The sequence below is a fragment of the Chelonoidis abingdonii genome, chromosome 13 (assembly GCF_003597395.2).
Source record: "Chelonoidis abingdonii isolate Lonesome George chromosome 13, CheloAbing_2.0, whole genome shotgun sequence".
NCBI lineage: Eukaryota > Metazoa > Chordata > Testudines > Testudinidae > Chelonoidis > Chelonoidis abingdonii.
Genome location: NC_133781.1, coordinates 33,048,952 through 33,070,940, shown reverse-complemented (window position 1 = coordinate 33,070,940; position 21,989 = coordinate 33,048,952). Strand labels below are relative to the sequence as shown.

Sequence of the window (21,989 nt, the reverse complement as noted above, 5' to 3'; positions counted from 1 at the left end):
TAACACCACTCTGTATCCCAAGTGCTTTATAGACATTAGTGAATGTCTGGGAGGCAAATTATTGTTGTTGTCACTTGTACAGGTTAGGAAGTTGAGGCACAGGGAAGTTAAGTGACTTTTTCAGGGTCACACAGGAGGTCTGTGGCAGAGCCAGAAATAGAACACGTTTCTTGATTTCCTGTCATGTGATTGAACCAGAAGACCATTGTTCCTCCCTTCTAATAGCTCTGCACTGTCTGTTACTGTTACTTAAGACGCAGTAATTTTTGTGTTTTGTAGGTTACAGCTCAGCTACAAGAGAAGGAACAGAAGCTGTGTGAAATGGAAACAGTCCTGTCTGCTTTGACCGTTGAAAGAGACCAAGCAGTGCAGGCACTTCAGAAACATGGTATATTGCCTGAAGGAGAGAAACAGGTTAGACAACACTTATTGTCTTGTCTTTGGTTGAATTCATTCTGATACAGCCAGCTATGTGGGGCTTGTCTTCACTAAATTTGTATACCTCAAGTTGATTGATTGCATGTTAATTTGAGGTACAAACATTTCCAGCCTGAAACAAAATGTACAGGGGTGTTTACACTAGCCTACAAATGTGTTAAGTATCTGTACCTATGGTCAATGTATACCATAGAAGATATTCCATTTAACAGGTGTAATGTATGCACTGGAAAGGACTGTCAGAGACCCCCACAATTCATTTTGGGGTATTATCCTTTTAAAGGAAAATGCAGTGATTAATGTGAACAGCTTGGGTAACTAAGGGCTAGATTATCATTGGCCTTATTCAGTCATGCAATGGACCCTTTCTTACTCCCTTGTTTAATCCTGCTCAGATTTAGATTCTGGCTATAGGAAGGACAGAAGAGGCTGCTCTTCCATTACTTTGAACAAGTGGACAGGGATGGGGAGGAGCCCTGACTGCCCCAATCACTCACTGGCCAAAGTATTATGCCAGGTGTACAGGGGAGGTAAACTGCTCCAAGAAAAGGGGCAAAGTAATTTTCTTCTTCCTCAAAGCAAAGGAGGAGCAGAGAGAATTGTGATTCTCTGTTCTGCTCCAGGATTGTCACAGTGCAGATTTTAAGGTTATGTTGGTCTTAAATGAGTAATTTAAAATTATATGAAATTGCAAAATCTTTTAGAATGCCTGCTGCTGTTTTAATATCTCAGTTACCGTCTCCCATTAAGAGCTGCCATTTTACTAAATCGTCTCAGCAGGAAATCCAATTTGCAAACATAGGGCTCAGTTGCAAATGTACTTAAGCACAGTGGGACTTAGGGCAATAGTCGTCATCCCATCACATGGAAGCACAGGTGCTGCATTTGTAAAATTTTTAGTGAGGCCCAGAGGTCAGGGGTGCAAGGGACAGCGCCTCCTATGATTAGAGTCTGGGGGGCAAAACCCCCCCAAATAGGAGAAAAATACCTGCCATACCTCCAGCATACTTGGTGCATGGGGTCACAGTGCCACTCAGATACCCCCAGTGCCACTCAAATTTGGGGTGTCCCAGTAAGTAACCTGGATCCCCTCTTCTGGTTGCACTGTTGGCTTAAACATTGGTAGGGCTGGGCCTTCTTTCCAGAATATTGTTGGGGCCTGGTCCCCCATGAGCGCATATAGTCCAGCGCTTATGCATGGAAGAATGATTCTCTGAGTTTTTTTCCCTGAATAATGGAAGTATAGGACTGGAAGGGACCTCAAGAGGTCATAGTCCAGTCCCATGCACTCAAGGCAGGACTAGGTAATAACTAGATCATTCCTGACAGATGTTTGTCTAACCTGTTCTTAAAAACTTCCAGTGATGGAGATTCCACAACCTCCATAGACAATTTGTTCCCGTACTTAACTATCCTTACAGGAAGTCTTTCCTAATGTCCAACCTACACCTCCCTTGCTGCAATTTAAGCCAATTGCTTCTAATCCTATCCTCAGAGGCTAATGAGAACAATTTTTCACTCTCTTCTTTCTGTTCTTCATGTCCCCTCTCAGTCTTCTCTTCTCCAGACTAAACAAACCAATTTTTTTTCCAATATTTCCTCATTGGTTCTGTTTTCTAGACATTTTTATTGCTCTCCTCCTGGATTTTCTCCAATTTGTCTAGACCTTTCCTGACAGGTGGCGCTCAGAATTGGACACAATACTCCAGTTGAGGCCTAATCAGCATGGAGTAGAATGAAAGAATTACTACTTGTGTCTTGCTTATAACAGTCCTGCAGAATGATGTTTGCTTTTTTGGCAACAGTGTTACACTGTTGACTCATATTTAGCTTGTGCTCCACTATGACTCCCAGATCCCTTTCCACAGTACTCCTTCCTAGGCAGTCATTTCCCATTTTGTATGTGTGCAACTGATTGTTCCTTCCTAAGTTGAGTACTTTGCGTTTGTCCTTATTGAATTTCATCCTGTTTATATTATATCATATTGTCCAATTTGTCCAGATTATTTTGAATTTTAATCTTATTCTCCAAAGCACTTCCAACCCCTCCCACCTTGGTATCATCTGCAAACTTTCTATCCTTGAGTGGCCTTGCGACCCCATGCACCAGGTATGATGGGGGTATGGCAGGTATTTTCTCCTACTGGAGGTTTTTGCTCCCAGACTGCAATTTAGAGAGCTCTGCTTCTCATACCCCTGGCCTCTGAGCCCCACCAAAAATTTTATAAGGAATCATTCCTTTTGAGGATCTTAGGAGGAATGTACTATTTTTCTCAATTTATTTCTACAGTTAGCTAGAAAAATGGATTATAAATGAAAGTGTGTTTTCATTAGGTGGTAATATGGTATTAAAATTTGTTGTGGACAAAGATGAAGTGGTTGGCTCCTCCCCAGCCCCTTTCTCATATCCTGTACTTCTAATCTTATATTAATATGGCATTGTGGCTTTCCTTGAAGGATTGTATATTTCCCGTCCCTTGTTGAAGTAAAGTGGCCTTTTAGTATTGCAAAATCATTCTTGCTGTTTTCTGTCCTTGAAGCTTGCAGTCCACAGATACTTGGCTCTGGCCCAGCTCGTATATGACCAGAAATAGAAAGCAGGCACATAAACTGTGTGTAGACAGAGATTTGGCTTCTTGTCTGAATATTACAGTGGAAGGAATTATAATGTTCAGAGAATAATTTTTGCCTTTGAATGGCATGTGCTAAAGACCTGAAAGATATTAAATTCTGTTGGAAATATTAAATTAGTATTTTATAATTTTCATTGTGACGGGGTAGACAAATATCATTCCACAGCTGCAAGTAACAGTTAAGGGACAGGCTTGTCATGTGTATTTACATAATTATGCCACCTATGACTGAATATAAATTTGGGAGACTGTCGAGAATCGCAGATTGAGAGAGCAGAAGGAAAATTTTAAAATCTGCAAATATTCCAAAGGAAAGCATTTTTGTGATTGCTGTACTCTAAATGAGGAAGCAGGCAATAAAGAGTCTTTCAGCAATGCTTAAAATTGTGCTGTAAATATTAAAATAGAATAAATCGGACATGAAAAACCATGTGGTGAAGAAATCTGCAGGTAGGATTTAGAAAGTTGGGAAGAGACTTGTCTGTTAGAATACTGAAGAAAAATGGAGAACCATATCCCCAGCATATTTTTTCATAATGTAGCTGTACATCTAATACGAATAAGCCTAATAATACATCTTTCTAAGATACATTCAGTTGTGCATTAATTTTAGACTTTCATTTTTTTTCTACTTTCATATTTTATATTGTGTTAAGGACTGCAGTGCAGTAGAACAGGGAAATATATCCCAAGCATAGTTGATCCTTAAACACTACTTTCTGGCTATTTGTGTAACTTTGGACACCTCTGCCATCTGTATTACTGATCCCTGCTTTAGGTTTAAATCCTTCTAATCAACTTGTAAATCACTGAGAAATATGAGAACTTTCCTGGAGCTGGACAGGAGATTTCTGATTTTGCTAATATCTGTTGCTTCACCCCATTGAGATTTTGGCAGAACTGTTATTCATAACAGGCCTTTCTGAAGGATGAAAGTGAAGAATGTATTTGGGCACTAGGGTGCACCACATCACTACTTGTTAACCTGGAAAATGAGGTCCTCCTTGACTAGAACATGAAGAACTGTGTATATATTAAAAAGCAGTATTAACCATGTTTACTATTTTCTGGAGCTAGGATACAGAATTTTTAGATAAAAGAAAATACTATAAAATAGTTTTTATATATTCCCAGGCACAACATACATGAAAATAGAGTTAAGGTTGCAAATACATATCAATTAAGAAGGAAAAAAATATTACAGTATTTCTACTATTTTAAAACAACAAGCACATTTGAAAGCCTGAAAATCTAAATTAAGAATAAAATTCTAGGGCAGATCCTCGGCTGGTGTAAATTGTCATAGCTCCATTGAAGTCAATAGATCTATGGCAGTTTTCAGCTGTTGAGAATCTATCCCTTTAGGTTATACAAACAGCCTTAACTCTGGCCCCACATCAATACTCATCTTTGCCCATCCAACAGCTTGTTTATACCCAACTACCAAAATGCCATACCACAGTGTCACAACGTTTCTAATATGGATCACAAGCCCTCTGCTGCAAACCACCGCCCATTCATCACATATGAGCCACAAACCCAAATGCAAGCACTCCTCAACTTCAATACTTAAATTTTACATTCTCATAACATTTCTTATAAATATCATAGAGTAGCATAATTAAACCAAGCATTTTGTTACATTTATTAATCTTACACTTTCTCAAAAATTCTCCTCTGGCAGAAATTTCTCTACACAAGAAATTTCAAGTGGAAAGAATTTGTTTTGAGGAAGTAGTAAGGTGAGGGGACAAAACTGGACTGAGGATGGAAAGTTAGTTACTGTGTAACCTTTCTTAGAGTCACTTCTGCAACTTTATAAGAAAGTGCAGACTGCATCACCATATATATCTGAAACTCAGCTGACTCTCCATTCATACTGGCTGCTTTTATTTTTCCCTCATTGTAAGTTGATTCCAATAATTATTACTGAGATTTTCAGTGTTACATTTGTTTACATTTGTAATTTTTTCCTTTTCTGCCTCCAAGAGACACTATACCCATTTGTGCAAAACATTCTCTCTTGTCTCTGATTTGACCCTATTTAAATAAAAACTCCATTGAATAGAGAGGGGAAGAGTGTATTTCTGTCAGTTAAACTGATCTACTTTTTCTTTCAGTCATTTTAATAAATCTGACCACAGTTCTAACTGTTGTACTTTTTTCTCAGGTAACTCCCAGAATTACCTAATTATTTTCCTCTTTCAGCTGTTCTCTTCCCATATGATCTTAACACTTTTTTTAAACTTGAGCAGATTATTATTTGCTGTGTTTGGAAGACACTCTATCACTGATAATAACATGTCACTGTTTTATTTTTCAGATGTTTCTAGGTGATAATAAAGGAGTTCTTGGAAAAGATTTTTCTGCCACAGAGATCCAAAGATTAAAGGAACAGAACACCAGCCTGCGGGTTGCTATTGCAGAAATGAGGAAAGAAATGGAGACTCTCAGTGATCAGACACCATCCTCGTTCCCCAGGAAAGAAAAGATACAATACTCACAGCAAACTGCCGCTGATGCTAAGGCTGCTACAGTCATATTTACTCCTGGTAATACAGAGAACGGGGTTGAAAGTGCTACTCTGCAGCAGTTTTGTATGGCATTTCACACTTTCCTCTTAAGTCACAGTTCTTGCCTTAGAATACTATTTTCATCTTATTTAACAGAAGTAATAGCCATAAGCAAGAAAAATGATATTTTTAAATGTATCCCTTTAATGAATATTATCTGTCTATATTTTGAAACATTTTAGTATCACAGTTTACATTTTTCTTTTCCTTTTCACATTACCTGTGAGAGGTGTATTTTAAATACTCATCACTCAAAAGGAAATTTAAAAAAGAATACATGGGTTGTGAATGAACATGTAAATTACAGGGGGAACTGATAGCAACCACTATAGTTAGAAATAACTGGCAAATCTTATTTGCAACCCCCAGCTCATAACTTGCTGAAAATTTAACCATTTGAGCTACAGTTTTGCAGGCATAGTCTCTACCAAAAATTTTCTAAAATAAAGTTTGGGCCAAAATTGTTCGGTGTGGGTTTTTTTGTTTGTTTGTTTTAAGTATAAGGAGAATGAAAACTACAGTTTCCCCTTCATAAAGAAATTCTTGTGAACTTTTTTTGAACTTTGGGAAGGCAAGATAACTGTAACTTGATAGGGAAATAACCATCCCAAAAGAGAAGCATTTGAATGTTTTGGTGAAAATTTGACAAGTTTTGAGCCTTTTAATGGCCTTTTTGCACATGCATGGTACAAATGGTATAGTTTTTTTTAAACACTGCATATTTGTTCACTGCATATGCCTCACTTAGCTAAACTTTCAACTTCTGAGTTCCCTGAATTACTCCAAAGCCATCTCAGACCATTTTCTGGATCTGAGAAAACAGACAGACCCCGCAAAGTAGATTCTCCTGCATCTGCTTCATTCTCCTCCAAAATGACTGTTTATTCTATTGTAACTTTGAGGTTTCATTGTGAATAGTTATGAATAGTTAAGTTATTTTAAACCTTGCTGTTTCCAAGCAGATATGAATTGATGAGCTAATTATGTGCAGAGGTGTTCATTAGACATAAACTCTTATTTTACCTATTAATTTATACTCTGTTAGTGAAACAATTTGATTACTCAGTTCAGTCAAAGATTTCTATTAATTATTTCTAAAGGACATTTCTCTCTCCAGTCTTCAATGCTAGTGCTGATATGTGCATGTAGTTCTTCCCTGCTAATAGCTGAAGACAATACCATGGAGCCTTTTTGTTGACACCATCCTCCTATATATAAAGCTTGCAGCTGCCAAAGCTCAGTTGTTTCTGTTTCCAGCAGTTGGAGGATATAATACTGTTATCAGCTGGATCTGATGCTGTTCACCTGAGGGTACTGAAGGAATTAGCTGAAGAATTCTCGGTGCCACTGGCAATGATATTTGTGAACTTATGGATGACAGGAGAGGTCCCAGAAGACTGGAGAAGGGCTAATGTAATGCCCTTTTATAAAAGAGGGGGGAAAGGAGGAGCTGGGGAACTACAGACTAGTCAGCTTGACTTTAATACCTGGGAAGCTACTAGAGCAATGTATAAAACATTCAGTTTGCAAATACGTGGAGGATGAAGGGGTGATCACTAGAACAAATCATGCAAAACCAGCTTGATTTCCTTCTTTGACAGGGCAACTGATTTGGTGGATGGGGGAATGTGATGGACATAATATACCTGGACTTCATCAAGGCTTTGGCATATGAGACTGTGTCAATTCTGACAAGTAAACTGAAGAAATGCAGGCTTGACAGAACTCCCACTAAGTGGATACATAATTAGTTAAACAGCTGCAAACAAAGAGTAACTATTAATGGAATCAGGTTGTTGGATTGGAAGAATGTCTCAAGCGGGATTCCATAGGGATCTGTTCTGAGTCCAGTGTTCAACATTTTTTATTATCGATCTAGATATAGATATTGAGAGCATACTGATCAAGTTTGCAGATGACATAAAGCTAGGGGGGGGCTGCCAACACTTTGGAGGATAGAGCTAAAATTCAGAGAGATCTTGCTAAATTGGAGAACTGGGCTATAGGCAACAAAGTGAAATTCAACAAAGACAAATGTAAAGTCCTACACTTAGGGGAAAAAATCAAATGTACAAATACAGAATTGGGGGAAACTGGCTTGGCAGCAGCACTGCTAAGAAGGATCTGGGAGTTGTTGTGGATCACCACCTCAACATGTCAGCAATGCAATCCTGTTGCAAAAAAAAAAATGCAATTTTAGGTTGCATTAACAGAGGCATAGCATGAAGATCATGGGAAGTGATAGTTCTGCTCTACTTGGTGCTGGTTAGGCCTCAACTGGAGTACTATTTCCAATTTTGGTCACCAATGTATAGAAAGGATGTAGAGAAACTGGAAAGGATCCAGAGGTGAGTGACAAAGATGATCAAAGGGTTGGAATGCAACCCAAATGAGCAAAGTCTGAAGGAAATGGGTCTGTTTAGTTTGGAAAAGAGAAGATTAAGGGGGATATGATTGCGATCTTCAAATACTTGAAAGGCTGCAATAAAAAAGATGGAGAAACATTCTCCTTTTGCCACAAAAGGCAATGGTTTCAAACTACAGCAAAGCAGATTTCGATTAAATCTCAGGAAAAAATTCCTAACTGGTAAGAAGAGTAGGACAATGGAACAGACGCCTAGGGAGGCTATGGAAGCTTCTTCACTGGGGTTTTCAAAAGGAGGCTGGATAGTCATCTGCCTTGGATGGCTTGGACACAACAAATCCTGCACTTTGGCAGAGGTTAGACTAAGATGACCCTTGCGGTCCCTTCTAACTCTAGAATTGTATGATTGGATAAAAGGAAATTCTCTAGCAAGTGGTCTGCCAAACTCACGATGATTTAATTGCTTGTTTAAGTTAAAATACCTTTTCCAAGATCCGTTTTTTTTATGTTTGTAGATTATGTTCAATCCCTGGAAGAGGAAATAAGAAAGTTAAAGCACAAATATTGGATAATGGAAGAGCAACTAGAAAAGGCATCTAAATTTTCCAAAAAATCATCTGCTCCATCCCATGACCCATCGAGCACTCAGCACGATTCAGCTCCACCCATCACTCAGCTCCACACCCACAATTTCCAGGAAACTAGTGGTAAGAGAAACATGTTTCAACATTAATCTCCATTAGGATCCAATTGGTGCCTCCCTGCCATGTGGCCTTGTAGGAGAACTGCAAAGGAAAACCAGCCTCAGACTCCTGCTGGTAGGAGCAGAAGCAGCCAAAGCATACTTTTAGCCCTCTTGACATTCCAGTTAAAACTGCAGAAAGTTCTCAGACTTTTTCTCTGCCCTATGGTAATTGGCTGTTTGCTCCAACCTACTCCTCCATCCTCTCCCTCAAATCCTCCTCACTTCCGCTTCACTCCATACCTGCCCTTTCTGCCCCCTATAGTAGTCATATCATATAATTTAGTTTTCTGGGAATTTAGCAGTGTTTATCTAAAAAATTAATAAACAGGCAAAGAGGAATGTAAAAAATTAACTTCACCATTTTCTACGTGAATATCAGGGTTAATATTGGGGAACAGGAAGAGGGCAAAAAGAGAACAAATAGAGAAAAGTAAGAGTTTATTGTTTATGAAATCATTATCTCTAATGCCCGTTGGACAAATAAAACTTATTTTGAAAACAAAAATAGTTTACTTTTGGTGACTTTCACGGTTACACTGAGGCCTCTTATATCAAGTGTGAATTCCAAAAGTCCTAGTGAGTCCTTGGGTGTGTAGGAAAAGTGTCTTTTCCAAGGCTTGTTCTCCTGAAGTCTTGGGCATGTCCCTGGGCCCAGCTACTCTTACAGGCTATCACTGAGGACGATGGGTGATGGGTAAGGGGTGCCCAGTGAGAAGAGGGAAGGTCCCCAATATTCATGGATCCCAAAATCATCTTTTCTGTCACAGAGGTGGGACACGGGCAGGGAGTCAGGAGAGAGCAGATCCCAGTCACTGATTTGTGAACAGCAGGGGGGCTGCCATTACCTTCCTCCCCACATCCTGTGCTCTCCAGCTTTACTCCTCAGGGCCACAGGGAGATTAGAACAACCTGTTCCTAGCCCAGGTGCAGGCAGGAGCTCTGCCTGGTGGATGCAGTGGATGGGGTTTTGTGCTCTGGGGCTCCTCTCCAGACAATGACATGTCTCCAGACAGCTGCTCACAGGAGTTATCACAGAGGGGAAATGGGGGGTGGAGTGGCAGGGAGAGGGGTGTTTACGGGGGAGAAGGATACCTGATTTGGTGGCGGGGGAGGAGGTGTCAGATGGGGGAAGGGGCGCCCAGCATTCATGGGTGGGGGAAGTTGTGGAGGGAGGTACCTGGTAGATGGGCTTCCTGGCATACCCAGAAGGAGGGGGGTCTGGAAGTGGGGAAGGAGACAGATTTGGGGAGCAGACAGGAATCTTTGCCCTGGGCTGTGCTGAACGGCTGGGGTCAGGAGGGAGCCAGTACTCACCAGGTGCAGCCTTCCACTCCTTGCAGCAGTCAGTGGTCTCAGCAGGCTCCTAGCCTATCTTGTGCAGCTGCAGTGGTCACCAACTGGCAGTTACCCTCCCCCATGCAGGTGCACTGTGCTTTCTGCTATGGAGTGTGCAAACAGGCCTGGGGAGTTTGAGCAGGTACAAAATCCAGGTAGAAAATGGAAAAATCTGAATACAGGATTTTTCAAAACCTACAGTTTTTTGGAGGGTCTTTGGTAAAACCTGAAAACAAAGGGCACTACTTATAACGGTGACACTCTTTCCAATTCCAGTAGTATCTCAGGAGGATGTTAAACAGCTGCTACTAAAGTAGAAATTTTAAAATCAGCAGGTCCAGATAATATGCATCCAGCTGATTATCTGCTGAATCTTTTTCAGAGTCACTGCTTCCCGGGATAGAGATGGCTGTATTTATTGGATGGTCTACATCCTTTGTTCCTAGATGTATACATTTACGTTTGGCCATATAAAAACACCTACTGTTTTCCTGTACCAAGCTTACCAAGCGATCCAAATCGCTATCAGTGACACATCCTCTTTATTTTTTTCCACTTCTTCAATCTTTGTGTCATCTGCAAACTTTCAGTGATGACTTTGTTTTCTTCCAGATCAGATTAAAATGTTTTAATAGTGTAGGGTCAAGAATCTATCCCTGAGGGACCCCACTAAAAGAAACACACCCGTTCAATGATGATTGTCGATTTACATTTAGAGATATGTCAGTTAGCCAGCTTCTACTCCATTTAATGTATACCATGTTGATTTTGTATTGTTCTAGTTCTTTTTCGAGTGCTCGCTCATATTGATTCCAATTAGGTGTATGTGCGCGCCGCGTGCACGTTCTCCGGAAGATTTTTACCCTAGCAACACTCGGTGGGTCGGCTGGGCCGCCCCCTGGAATGGCACCGCTATGGCGGTGAATATATACCCCTACCGACCCAACGGCCCTTCAGTTCCTTCTTACCACCCGTGTCGGTCGTTGGAACAGTGGAGCACGGCTTAGCTGATCTCCACTTCCCTAGCTACTTATAGTTCCTTTAATAGTTTGTGTATATAGTTATAATCTCTATAGTTGTAGTTAATTTTAGCCATTTTTATAATATATTTACTGTATATAGTAGCGAGGGGATCGGGGATTAGCCCCTTCCCCCCAGCCGGTACTGGGGCTCATGCCCGGGTCACTGGGCTTCAAACCGTGCTCGGCCTGCCATAAGCCAATGCCAACGGGAGATCCCCACAACTCCTGCCTTAAGTGCCTCGGGGAATCCCATCTGTCAGATAAGTGCCAGATCTGTAAGGCCTTTAAGCCGAGGACGAAGAAAGAGCAGGACTCTTGCCTCAAACAGCTCCTGATGGAGGCAGCTCTTAGTCCAATGCCCTCGGCACCGAGCGCTGAACAGTCTGTCTCAGAGAGAAGCGCTCTTTCGGCTCCGGATCGCCCCGGTACCGCTAAGGCCGCTCGGCACTGTTCCCTGTCACCGCGGGTCAAGAAGCATCATAAGACTCCCACTGCTTTGGTGCCGCCTGCACCACAGTCGGAGCACCCACTTAAGTCGGATTGCCTGGCACCGACACCTGCCGCGGCACCGTCAGCTTTGGCACTGTCAATTCTGGTCCCACAAGGACCATTGAGTCCGGTGCCTGAAAGCTCCCCAGCACATGCTGTGGTTGAGCTCAGTATCCCGTCCACGCCTGAGACCTTCTCCGCGGTGAGGGACTTGATTGCAATGACGGAGTCTGCACTACCTCAACCCCCGGCACCGCCGGTATGGGTTATTCAGTCTATTGACAAGCCTGCCCTGCTGAGGCCACCCTCTATCGGCACCGCTGAAAGGCACTGATCAAGATCTCGGTCCCACCAGCATTCTCGGTCCCGTTGCCGATCCCGACGCCATTCGCAGTCCCAGCACAGCTCTCCATCACGGTACCGGTCGCACTTGCGGCACCGCTCAGCATCCTGTTCTCTGGCCTGGCACTCCCGGCACCGTTCCTGGCACCGCACCTCTCACAGCCGCTCCAGGTGACGAGCCTCGAGGTCCCGGTTGACCTCCCGGCACCGGTACGGTTGCAGGTCCCGGTCTCGTTCATGGTACCGTTATGGCGCCCGGTACCGCTCCCCAGTGCCACACCGAGAGAGATCGTCTAGAGACGTGGTCCCTTCTCAGGGTTTCTCAGCTCCTCCTTGGTCGTCTAGACACACCTCAGTGTCATCTCACGTGAACAGTGCTTCCTATGCACAGGACCGTTACTCAGACGTGCCTAGCCGAGTCTTCCAGGACATCCAAGGTCAAAAACAAGAGCCTCATCAGTAGTCGTTCTGGACACCTTGGGCATATCACCAAGCCCAAAGTGCGCACCCGAAGCCCCACGCTCTGTGCCATCTGAACATCGGGTGCCAGAGGCGACTGCAAACCGCCTCCCTCCTGCAGGTATGGATGAAGCATCCATTCTGCCGACAGACTCTCAGGTCCCACCTGAACCTGACACCACCCAAGAATAAGAGCCCACGCAGGACCCTCTTGTACCTGGCCTCTCCTCTTCCTCCTCTCCAGATGAGGCAGTGGCGGGGACATCCTCCTCCAGCCCTCCCCCAATTGACCTGAGGTACCATCAGGATCTTCTGAGGCGGGTGGCCCAGAACATGACTCTTCAGGTGGAGGAGGTCCTAGAGATAGAAAAACCTGTGGTGGATATTTTATCAGCTGACACCTCCACAAGAGTAGCCTTGCCCTTCATTTGTACGATTCAGGCAAACACTGATACCATCTGGTAATCTCCAGCCTCTGTTCCACCCACAGCCAGGGGAGTTGAGTGGAAGTACATGGTACCCTAGAAAGGGTACGAGTATTTGTACTTGCATCCTCCTCCCTGCTCCCTGGTCGTGCAATTGGTTAATGAGAGGGAGCGCCATGGCCAGCAAGCTCCGACTCCAAAATCCAAGGAGGCTAGGTGCATGGACTTATTGGGCCGCAAGGTATACTCTCCTGGAGGCCTCCAACTCAGGGTGGCGAACCAGCAAGCCCTACTTATCCGATACAACTACAACACCTGGATGTCAGTGGGCAAATTCATGGAGCTAGTTCCCCAAGACTCCTGCCAGGAGTTTGCAGCCCTCTTGGAGGAAGGAAAGAAGGTGGCAAGAACCTCTCTCCAAGCCTCACTGGACGCGGCCGACTGAGCAGCCAGAACTCTGGCCTCAGGAGTGGCCATGAGGAGAATATCATGGCTTCAGGTGTCAGGCCTCCCTCCTGAGTTACAACAGACTATACAAGACTTGCCCTTTGAGGGCCAAGGCCTATTTTCTGAAAAGACTGACCCTAGGCTGCAGAGCCTAAAGGACAATAGGGTGATCATGCGCTTGCTGGGAATGCGCACCCCGGTGACTCAGTGCAGGTCCTTCCATCCTCAGCCTCAGCGCGCTTACCACCCGCCTAGGCCGCAACAGGACTTCAGCAGAAGACGAGGCCGGGGGAATCACAGAAGGCAGTCTGGGCCCCAAGGGGGTCAAAATCAGGGCCCCACCAAACCACCCGCAGGACCCAAAGCGAACTTTTGAAGGGACGCCCGAGGACGGCGTACCAGTTCTTTCCCAGGATCCTTTTCCGCCTTTTTACAACCGCCTCTCCCATTTCCTCCCTGCGTGGGCCCGACTCACATCGGATCGTTTGGGTCCTACGCACGGTAGAATTGGGATACCACCTCCAATTTATTTCGCCTCCCCCCGCATCCTCGTCCCTCTTCAGGGACTCCTCTCACGAGCAATTCCTCTTGCAAGAGGTAGAGATGCTCCTAACCATGGGAGTTATAGAGGAGGTACCGAAAGACTCGAGGGGCAAGGCGTTTTATTCCCGCTATTTCCTAATTCCCAAAGCAAAGGGAGGTCTGGGACCTATCCTAGACCTGCGAAGACTCAACAAATTCATGATAAAGTTGAAGTTCCGCATGGTGTCCCTGGGGACCATCATCCCAGAGATTGGTATGCCTCCCTCAGTATGAAGAATGCGTATTTTCACATCGCTATTTACCCACCACACAGGCGGTACTTCCATTTTGTGGTCAACCATCAACATTTTCAATTTATAGTCCTTCTGTTTTGGCCTTTCTGCAGCCCCATGAGTATTCACAAAATGCATGGCTGTAGTCGCCGCCTCCCTCCGTCGTCGTTGAGTACACGTCTTCCCTTATCTCGACGATTGGCTCATTCGAGGGACCTCCGAGACACAAGTCACCCATCATGTGGGCATCATCAAGGACCTATTCAGGCAATTAGGCTTGATGATCAATATAGAAAAATCCACTCTGGTTCCCACTCAGAGAATAGACTTCATTGGGGCCATCCTGGACTCCACTCTAGCCAGAGCCTGCTTACCACAGTCCCGGTTTCAGGCAATGGTATCAATTGTCCAAGGCCTGCAAAACATCCCGACAACTTTGGCTCGCACTTGTCTTGGCTTCCTAGGTCACGTGGCGGCCTGTACGTTTGTGACCAAACGTGCCAGACTACGCCTCCGTCCCCTTCAAACTTGGCTGAACTGGTATACCACCCAGGCAGAGACAGCATAGACATGATCCTCATGATCCCCCCTCACGAAACTCCCTGAACTGGTGGCTGTTGCCCGCCCTGTTCTGTGCAGGGATGCCTTTCCATCCGCCTCAACCTTCAGTGGCCCTGACCACGGACGCGTCAGCTCTGGGTTGGGGAGCTCACCTCAAGGATCTCCACACTCAAGGCCTTTGGTCAGCTCAAGAACTGACCCTGCACATCAAGGTATGGGAGCTGAGGGCAGTCCACCTAGTGTGCCAGGTGTTTCAAGAGCATATACAAGGCCATTGTGTCTCAGAGTTCACAGACAACACAATGGCCATGTTTTACATAAACAGACAGGGCGGCGCACGTTCCTCCCCCCTTTCTCAGGAAGCCATCCAGCTCTGGGACTTTTGCATAGCCCACTCAATCTACCTGGTAGCGTCTTTTCTCCCAGGGGTTCAGAACACTCTGGCAGATCACCTCAGCAGATCCTTCCTGTCTCGCAAGTGGTCGATTCGCCCGGACGTCATCCATTCTGTTTTCCGGAAGTGGGGTTCTCCCTGCATAGATCTCTTTGCCTTCCGCAAGAACAGGAAATGCCATGTGTTCTGCTCCTTCAAGGGTCACTCTCCGGGCTCCCTATCAGATGCATTCCTGATACTGTGGATGAGACATCTCCTTTACACCTTTCCACCATTCCTGCTGGTCCACAGGGTCCTGCTCAAGCTCCGCAGAGATAGAGCCCTCCTGATCTTGATTGCTCCAGCGTGGCCGAGGCAACACTGGTACACCATGTTGCTCGACCTTTCGCTGGCCAACCCAATCCCCCTACCTCTTTGTCCGGATCTCATAACTCAGGACCACGGCAGACTTCACCACCCAGACCTGCAGTCTCTTCAGCTTACAGCATGGCTGCTGCATGGTTAAGCCAGTCCGAGCTACGCTGCTCTGCCTCGGCACAAGTACTCCTGGGTAGTAGGAAACCTTCCACTAGGTTAACATATATAGCCAAGTGGAGTCGTTTCTCCTGCTGGTGCGAGCAGCGTAACGCTGTTCCTACTGAGACACCGGTTCCTACCATCTTGGACTACCTCTGGTCCCTAAAACAACAAGGCCTAGCTGTTTCATCAATAAAGGTGCACTTGGTGGCCATCTCTGCCTTCCACCCAGGGGAGAATGGCCGCTCGGTCTTCTCTCACCCCATGGTTTCAAGGTTCCTCAAGGGCTTGGAATGTTTATACCCGCAGGTCCACCGCTCCGCCCCAACCTGGGACCTCAACCTAGTTCTAGCCAAACTTGTGGCTGCTCCCTTTGAGCTGCTGGCAAACTGCTCACTGCTGTACCTGTCCTGGAAGACAGCATTCCTCATAGCCATTACATCGGCAAGACGAGTCTCTGAACTTCGGGCTCTCACGGTCGACCTCCCCTATACAGTGTTTCACAAGGACAAGGTACAGCTGCGACCACATCCGGCATTCCTCGCTAAAGTGGTATTGGCCTTCCATATCAACCAAGATATCTTCCTTCCGGTCTTCTTCCTGAAGCCACACTCTTCACGCCGAGAGCAGCAACTGCACTTCCTAGACGTCCGTAGGGCTCTCGCTTTTTATATAGAGCGAACAAAGCCCTTTCGTAAAACACCTCAACTCTTTGTCATGGTAGCAGATCAAATGAAGGGCCTACCTATCTCCTCCCAGAGGATTTCATCTTGGGTGAGGTCGTGCATCCGCACCTGCTATGACTTGGCTCATGTTCCAATGAGCCACCTCACCACACATTCTACTAGGGCTCATGCTTCATCTGCCGCCTTCCTGGCTCATGTACCCATCCAGGAGAGATGTCGTGCAGCTACCTGGTCCTCAGTCCACATCTTTGCGTCACATTACGCATCGGTACAACAGTCCAGAGATGATGCGGCATTTGGCTCAGCAGTTCTACATTCCGCAACATCTCACTCCGACCCCACCGCCTAGGTAAGGCTTGGGAGTCACCTAATTGGAATCAATATGAGCAAGCACTCGAAGAAGAAAAGACAGTTACTCACCTTTGTAACTGTTCTTCAAGATGTGTTGCTCATATCCATTCCAAACCCGCCCTCCTTCCCCACTGTCGGAGTAGCCGGCAAGAAGGAACTGAAGGGCCGTTGGATCGGCAGGGGTATATATTCACCACCATGGCAGCGCCACTCCAGGGAGCGACCCAGCTGACCTACCGAGTGTTGCTAGGGTAAAAATCTTCCGGTGAACATGCATGCGGCACGCACACACCTAATTGGAATGGATATAAGCAACACATCTCGAAGAACAACCGTTACAAAGGTGAGTAACTGTCTTTTTCTTAATCAAAATGTTATGCAGCACCAAGTCAAATGCCTTTATAGAAGTCTAAGAATATTATTTACGTTATTACCTTGATCAATCACGTGTAATCTCATCATAAAAATGTATCACATTAGTGTGACAGGATCTATTTTCCATAAATCCATGTTTATTGGCATTAATTATATTACTCTCTTTTAATTCTTTATTAATTATATATGAAGATATACCTATCTCATAGAACCAGAAAGGACTCTGAAAGGTCATCAAGTCCAGCCCCCTGCATTCACTAGCAGGACCAAGTACTGATTTTTTCCCCCCAGATCCCTAGGTGGCCCCTTCAAGGGTTGAACTCACAACCCTGGGTTTAGTAGGCCAATGCACAAACCACTGAGCTATCCTTTACCTGCGTATAAGTCCCATATCAGCCATTCTGTTTTGCCCAGGGTCCATGTCAGGCTGATAGTTCTATAATTTCCTGAGTTGTCGTGTCCACCCTTTTAAAATATTGGCACAATATTAGTTTTTTTCCTAGTCTTCTGGAAAAAGGGTTTCAAGGGTTATTGAAAATAAGTATTCTGATTCTAAGGCTACCATCTCTTAATCATCCTATTTACATTTGGAACTAATTTTGGAATGTGAATACCAGGTACTCAAGATTATTTCTGCTGATATAGCACCCTTTAAACAAAGTTATTGCGAGGTGGATGCTCATGCTTCATAAATCATGAGCACTGTTGTATTATCTGGAAGTGTTTCTGCCTATCAAAGATAAATAATAAGCATATACTGTTAGGTTACCCTACTGTATCTGCATGTTCAAGACTGTCTACTATAAAATATTCATTACCTCTGCTGGAACAATATACCTGTGTTGTAATCAGACCAGATAGTTGCTGTTTAAATCCCTCAAATAAAAGATTCTTGATCCATGGTGTAGTTCTTGTAGATGCTAATATGTTATGGTGGTTTTTTTGCTTCATTTATCTTTTTTCTTTCAGGTGCAATTTGTGCTGATGAAATTTTCTCTGGAGCTCCTTTGAAGAAGCTGGAAGCCAGAACAGCACACTTGGACTCCATGGTAACACAGCACATACAAAAGGTATGAAGAATCTTGAGCTACCCAAAGCTGTTATCTTTGCTATTTTATATGTTATATAAACTTTCTTTGTGGGTAATGTTCAGTATATGAAGCAAGATCTGTTGCATGGGCTGGCCTTTACAGAGGTGTCAGGGACCAGCCTACTGTGACAGATTCCTGTAAGGGAGAATGAGCCAATTCAGATCAACCTGGAAGTAATTAAATCTGTAGGTGGCTGGTTGGCTAATAAGCCTGCTAAAGGATTACCAGGGCTCAGCTGAGGTGGTTCCTAGAGACAGGAAGCTCCTGAGGAGAAGTACTCCCATGAGAGCTAAGCAGGAGAGCTCACCAGAGCAGGGGCCTGGAAGGTGTGTTGCAGGGGACAGAGAACTCCTGAACAGTGGCGGGAAGCCCAGCCTGTTAGGAGCTATATGCTGAGCTGCAGCTGACAGATCTCCATAGACCTCTGGCACCAGCAAAAGATTCTCCTCACATAACTGGCAAGAGGCCTGACTCCAGGGAAGGGACTGAGCCAAGAGAACCCTGTTGGAGGGGAGTAGTGGGCTGTGGTTGGAACAGATAATCTAAGACTGACTCTATTGCCCAGCTAGGATGCTGAGGTGAAGCTTTTCTTGTATTCTCATTAGGCCATTCCTTAATAAACAAGACCCCTCAGAAGGGGCATTGTTCACTATGTAAAGCCTTGTTTAACTTATTGATGATATATGGGAAAACTGAGGCTTGGTCCCCTGGGGGTGCTATAGGGCAGGTACACTCTGTGACATCCTCCATCTGGCTAATCAGTGCTGTCCAAGACTGGAGAGGAAATAAAGGTGGGTTTTAGCCAACTTTGTTTCTCCAAGCCTGGGGCAAGCTAGTGTCTGGTACTGTCCCTGGTTCATGTCCTTTCTTGATGTTAACACTTTTCAGATATTTTGTCATGCTTACCACCTTTTGTTGTTGCTTGTCTAAACTACACAGATCTAGCTCTTTTAGTCTTTCCTCATAAATTGATTCTTCCATCCTCCAATAATTTTTATCGCTCTTTTCTGAACTCCCACAAATATTTCAATATCTTTCCTGTAATGAGACACATGGAATTGAACGCAGTATTTTAGGTGTGATCTCACCAGAGTCCTAGAAAGAAACCATGCTTCATAATGTGTGATGCTTTTTTTATATGCAATTCAAACTACATTCACTGTTTGTTTTTTTAACTATATCACTTAGATAAACTCGTCTGATTTTGCTGCCTGCTAGAGCCATAAAAATGCTTAAGGCCTTGTCTACACTTGCAAGTTGCAGCGCTGGTGAGGGGGTTACAGCGCTGCAACTTAGCAGGTGTCTACACTTAAAAGCTCAGCCAGCGCTGCAACTCCCTGTTTGCAGCGCTGGCTGTACACCTGGGTCTGCTTCCGGTGTAGCGAGACCAGCGCTGGTGATGCAGCGCTGGTCATGCAGGTGTGGACACTCCACCAGCGTTTTTACTTGGCTCTTCCATGTAGGAATAGTTTAGGACTTATCCGCCCAGCATTCCTTTTCAGGCCTCTCTCTCACTGCTAGCACTGCATGCCCTGGGCTTAGAGCCTGGAGAGGTAGGGAGAGCGGGGCTTGCCCGAGCTCCGACCGGTGAGAGCGGAGAGAGCAAGGTTTGCCGCGCTCCGGCCGGAGAGCGGGCTTGCTGGAGCTCCGGCCTGGGAGAGCGGAGGGCTTGCGGGTTGCCGTGCTCCGGCCCGGAGAGCGGGGCTTGCTGAGCTCCGGCCGGGAGAGCGGGGCTTGCGGGGCTTTGCTGGAGCTACTGCCGGCCGGGAGAGCGGGGCTTGCAGGTTTGCCGCGCTCCGGCCGGGAGAGCGGGGCTTGCTGGAGCTCGGCCGGGAGAGGTGGGGCTTGCAGGTTGCCACGCTCCGGCCGGGAGAGCGGGGAGAGCGGGGCTTGCGGAGCTCCGGCCGGGGAGAGCGGGGCTTTAATAGAAGCTATGTATGTATTCAGTACAGACTTTGGCCTTTTACTGTTTTACACAGGGTTGAAGAAAGGGACAAAACAGATTATCATGCTAACCTGATGTTGATTTGGAGTTCATTTTTTCCATGAAACTGAAGTACAAGTAAATACAGAAAGAAAGAGAGATTATAACAAAGGCATATAGCAGTATGGGATAGCAGGGCTGTAATTTAGTTTCTTGTGGATGGCTAGTTAAAACACTAACCTGCAATAGTGGTGTTTTGACATCAGTAGAAAATCTGGATATGAATATAGCCTTGATAATAATCTGGAATAGAATGCAGAAATCTATAAATCAGACAGAAAACAACCTACAGAGTCTCATTTCAGGAGGCTCTGTTCCTTAGAAACTAATAAATGGTTAGTGTTCAAATACTTAATGTTTTATCACCCCACCACATACACCTAGTGACATAATACTAAATATACACCATTGAGCGGGATCAGTCTCCTGATCCTCCACTCTTGATAGAAAGAGAAACAAACAGTATTGATGAAAAAAGAAAGAAAATAAGTTATTTGAAAACAAACAAAATGGGCTATAAAGTTTGTTAAAATGTAATAATAAAAACAGTGCATACAGCATCCACCACTGCATCCAAAGAACGCCCTAGAACAAGGAGGAAATAATCACCGTACCCCCCTTCCTTTTATGTACTGTATTTTTAATAAAGGATTCTTGTCTTTTTATTCACTGTTTATTATTACAGAAACTGTAACATGTACTACAAGTATAAAAATAGGAACATGCAAATCAATGAAACCACTGCAGGTAACTGCTGGGGAGCAATGCTCTTAACTGCAGTGGAAGGACCCAACATTACTGTTGCTTTCAGCCTCAAAGTGCTCCTTAGGCATCCCTTATCCTTGAAGCACTGTGCTGGGCCTCTCTAGTCGCCCTCTCTGGCTGTGTTCAAATTCGCCTCCAGCGTTGAACCTCGGAGGTCCATTCGTCAATGAAGGTTTCACCGCTTCCTTCACAATATTATGGAGGATACAGCACTGCGGTTATAATCGCTGTGGATGCTGCTTTCCCCCACGTCCAGTCTCCCGTAGAGACTTCTCCATCTCCCCTTATAACGGCCAAAAGCATGCTCCACGGTCATTCTGCACCGGCTCAGCTTAGTTGAACCGGTTCTTGCTCATGTCAAGCTTCCCTGTATACGGTTTCATGAGCCAAGGCATTAACGGGTAAGCGGGGTCTCCAAGGATCACAATGGGCATTTCGACGTCCCCCACTGTGATCTTACGGTCTGGGAAAAAAGTCCCTGCCTGCAGCTTCCTGAACAGGCCACCTGTTCGAAAGGATGACGTGCATCATGCACCTTTCCAGGCCATCCTGTGTAAATGTCCAGTGAAACGCCCGCGATGATCCACAAGCGCCTGGAGAACCATTGAGAAATACCCCTTCCGATTAATGTACTCGAGTGGGGATGCAGGTGGTGCCGAATAGGAATATGCGTCCCATCTATTGCCCCTCCACAGTTAGGGAAACCCATTTTGGCAAAGCCATCCACAATGTCCTGCACATTCCCCAGAGTCACGGTTCGTCGACAGGATGCGATTAATGGCCCTGCAAACTTGCATCACCACTATTCCAATGGTCGACTTTCCCACTCCAAACTGGTTTGCGACCATCGGTAGCTGTCTGAGTGCCAGCTTCCAGACTGCAATAGCCCCGCTTCTCCACTGACAGGGCAGCCCTCAGTCTCGTGTCCTGCGCTGCAGGGTTGGGGCGAGCTCAGCACACAGTCCCATGAAGTGGCTTTTCGCATCCTAAAGTTCTGCAGCCACTGCTCGTCATCCCACAGACTTGCAGGACGATGTGATCCCACACTCAGTACTTGTTTCCCGAGCCCAAGGTGGGCGTTCACGCTGCAGAGCACGTCCTTACTGCGACAAGCATTTAGTGTCAGCAGCGTCAGCAGCATCTATTTCATCATCTGAGGCTCTCACTGTCACTTTGGA

The 21,989-nt window shown here is 45.2% G+C and overlaps 1 protein-coding gene across 4 annotated transcripts in view; it reads left to right on the top strand.

Annotated features, from left to right (window-relative positions):
- Nucleotides 1-21,989, top strand: part of CCDC57 (coiled-coil domain containing 57) — a 151,593-nt gene that overhangs the window by 64,775 nt on the left and 64,829 nt on the right. For all 4 annotated transcript variants that reach the window (XM_075071947.1, XM_075071946.1, XM_075071948.1 and 1 more), the window contains exons 10-13: nucleotides 280-414; nucleotides 5,395-5,623; nucleotides 8,525-8,716; nucleotides 17,941-18,041. In XM_075071947.1, the coding sequence (XP_074928048.1) occupies nucleotides 280-414; nucleotides 5,395-5,623; nucleotides 8,525-8,716; nucleotides 17,941-18,041 (657 nt within the window). The remainder of the gene's footprint in view (nucleotides 1-279; nucleotides 415-5,394; nucleotides 5,624-8,524; nucleotides 8,717-17,940; nucleotides 18,042-21,989) is intronic.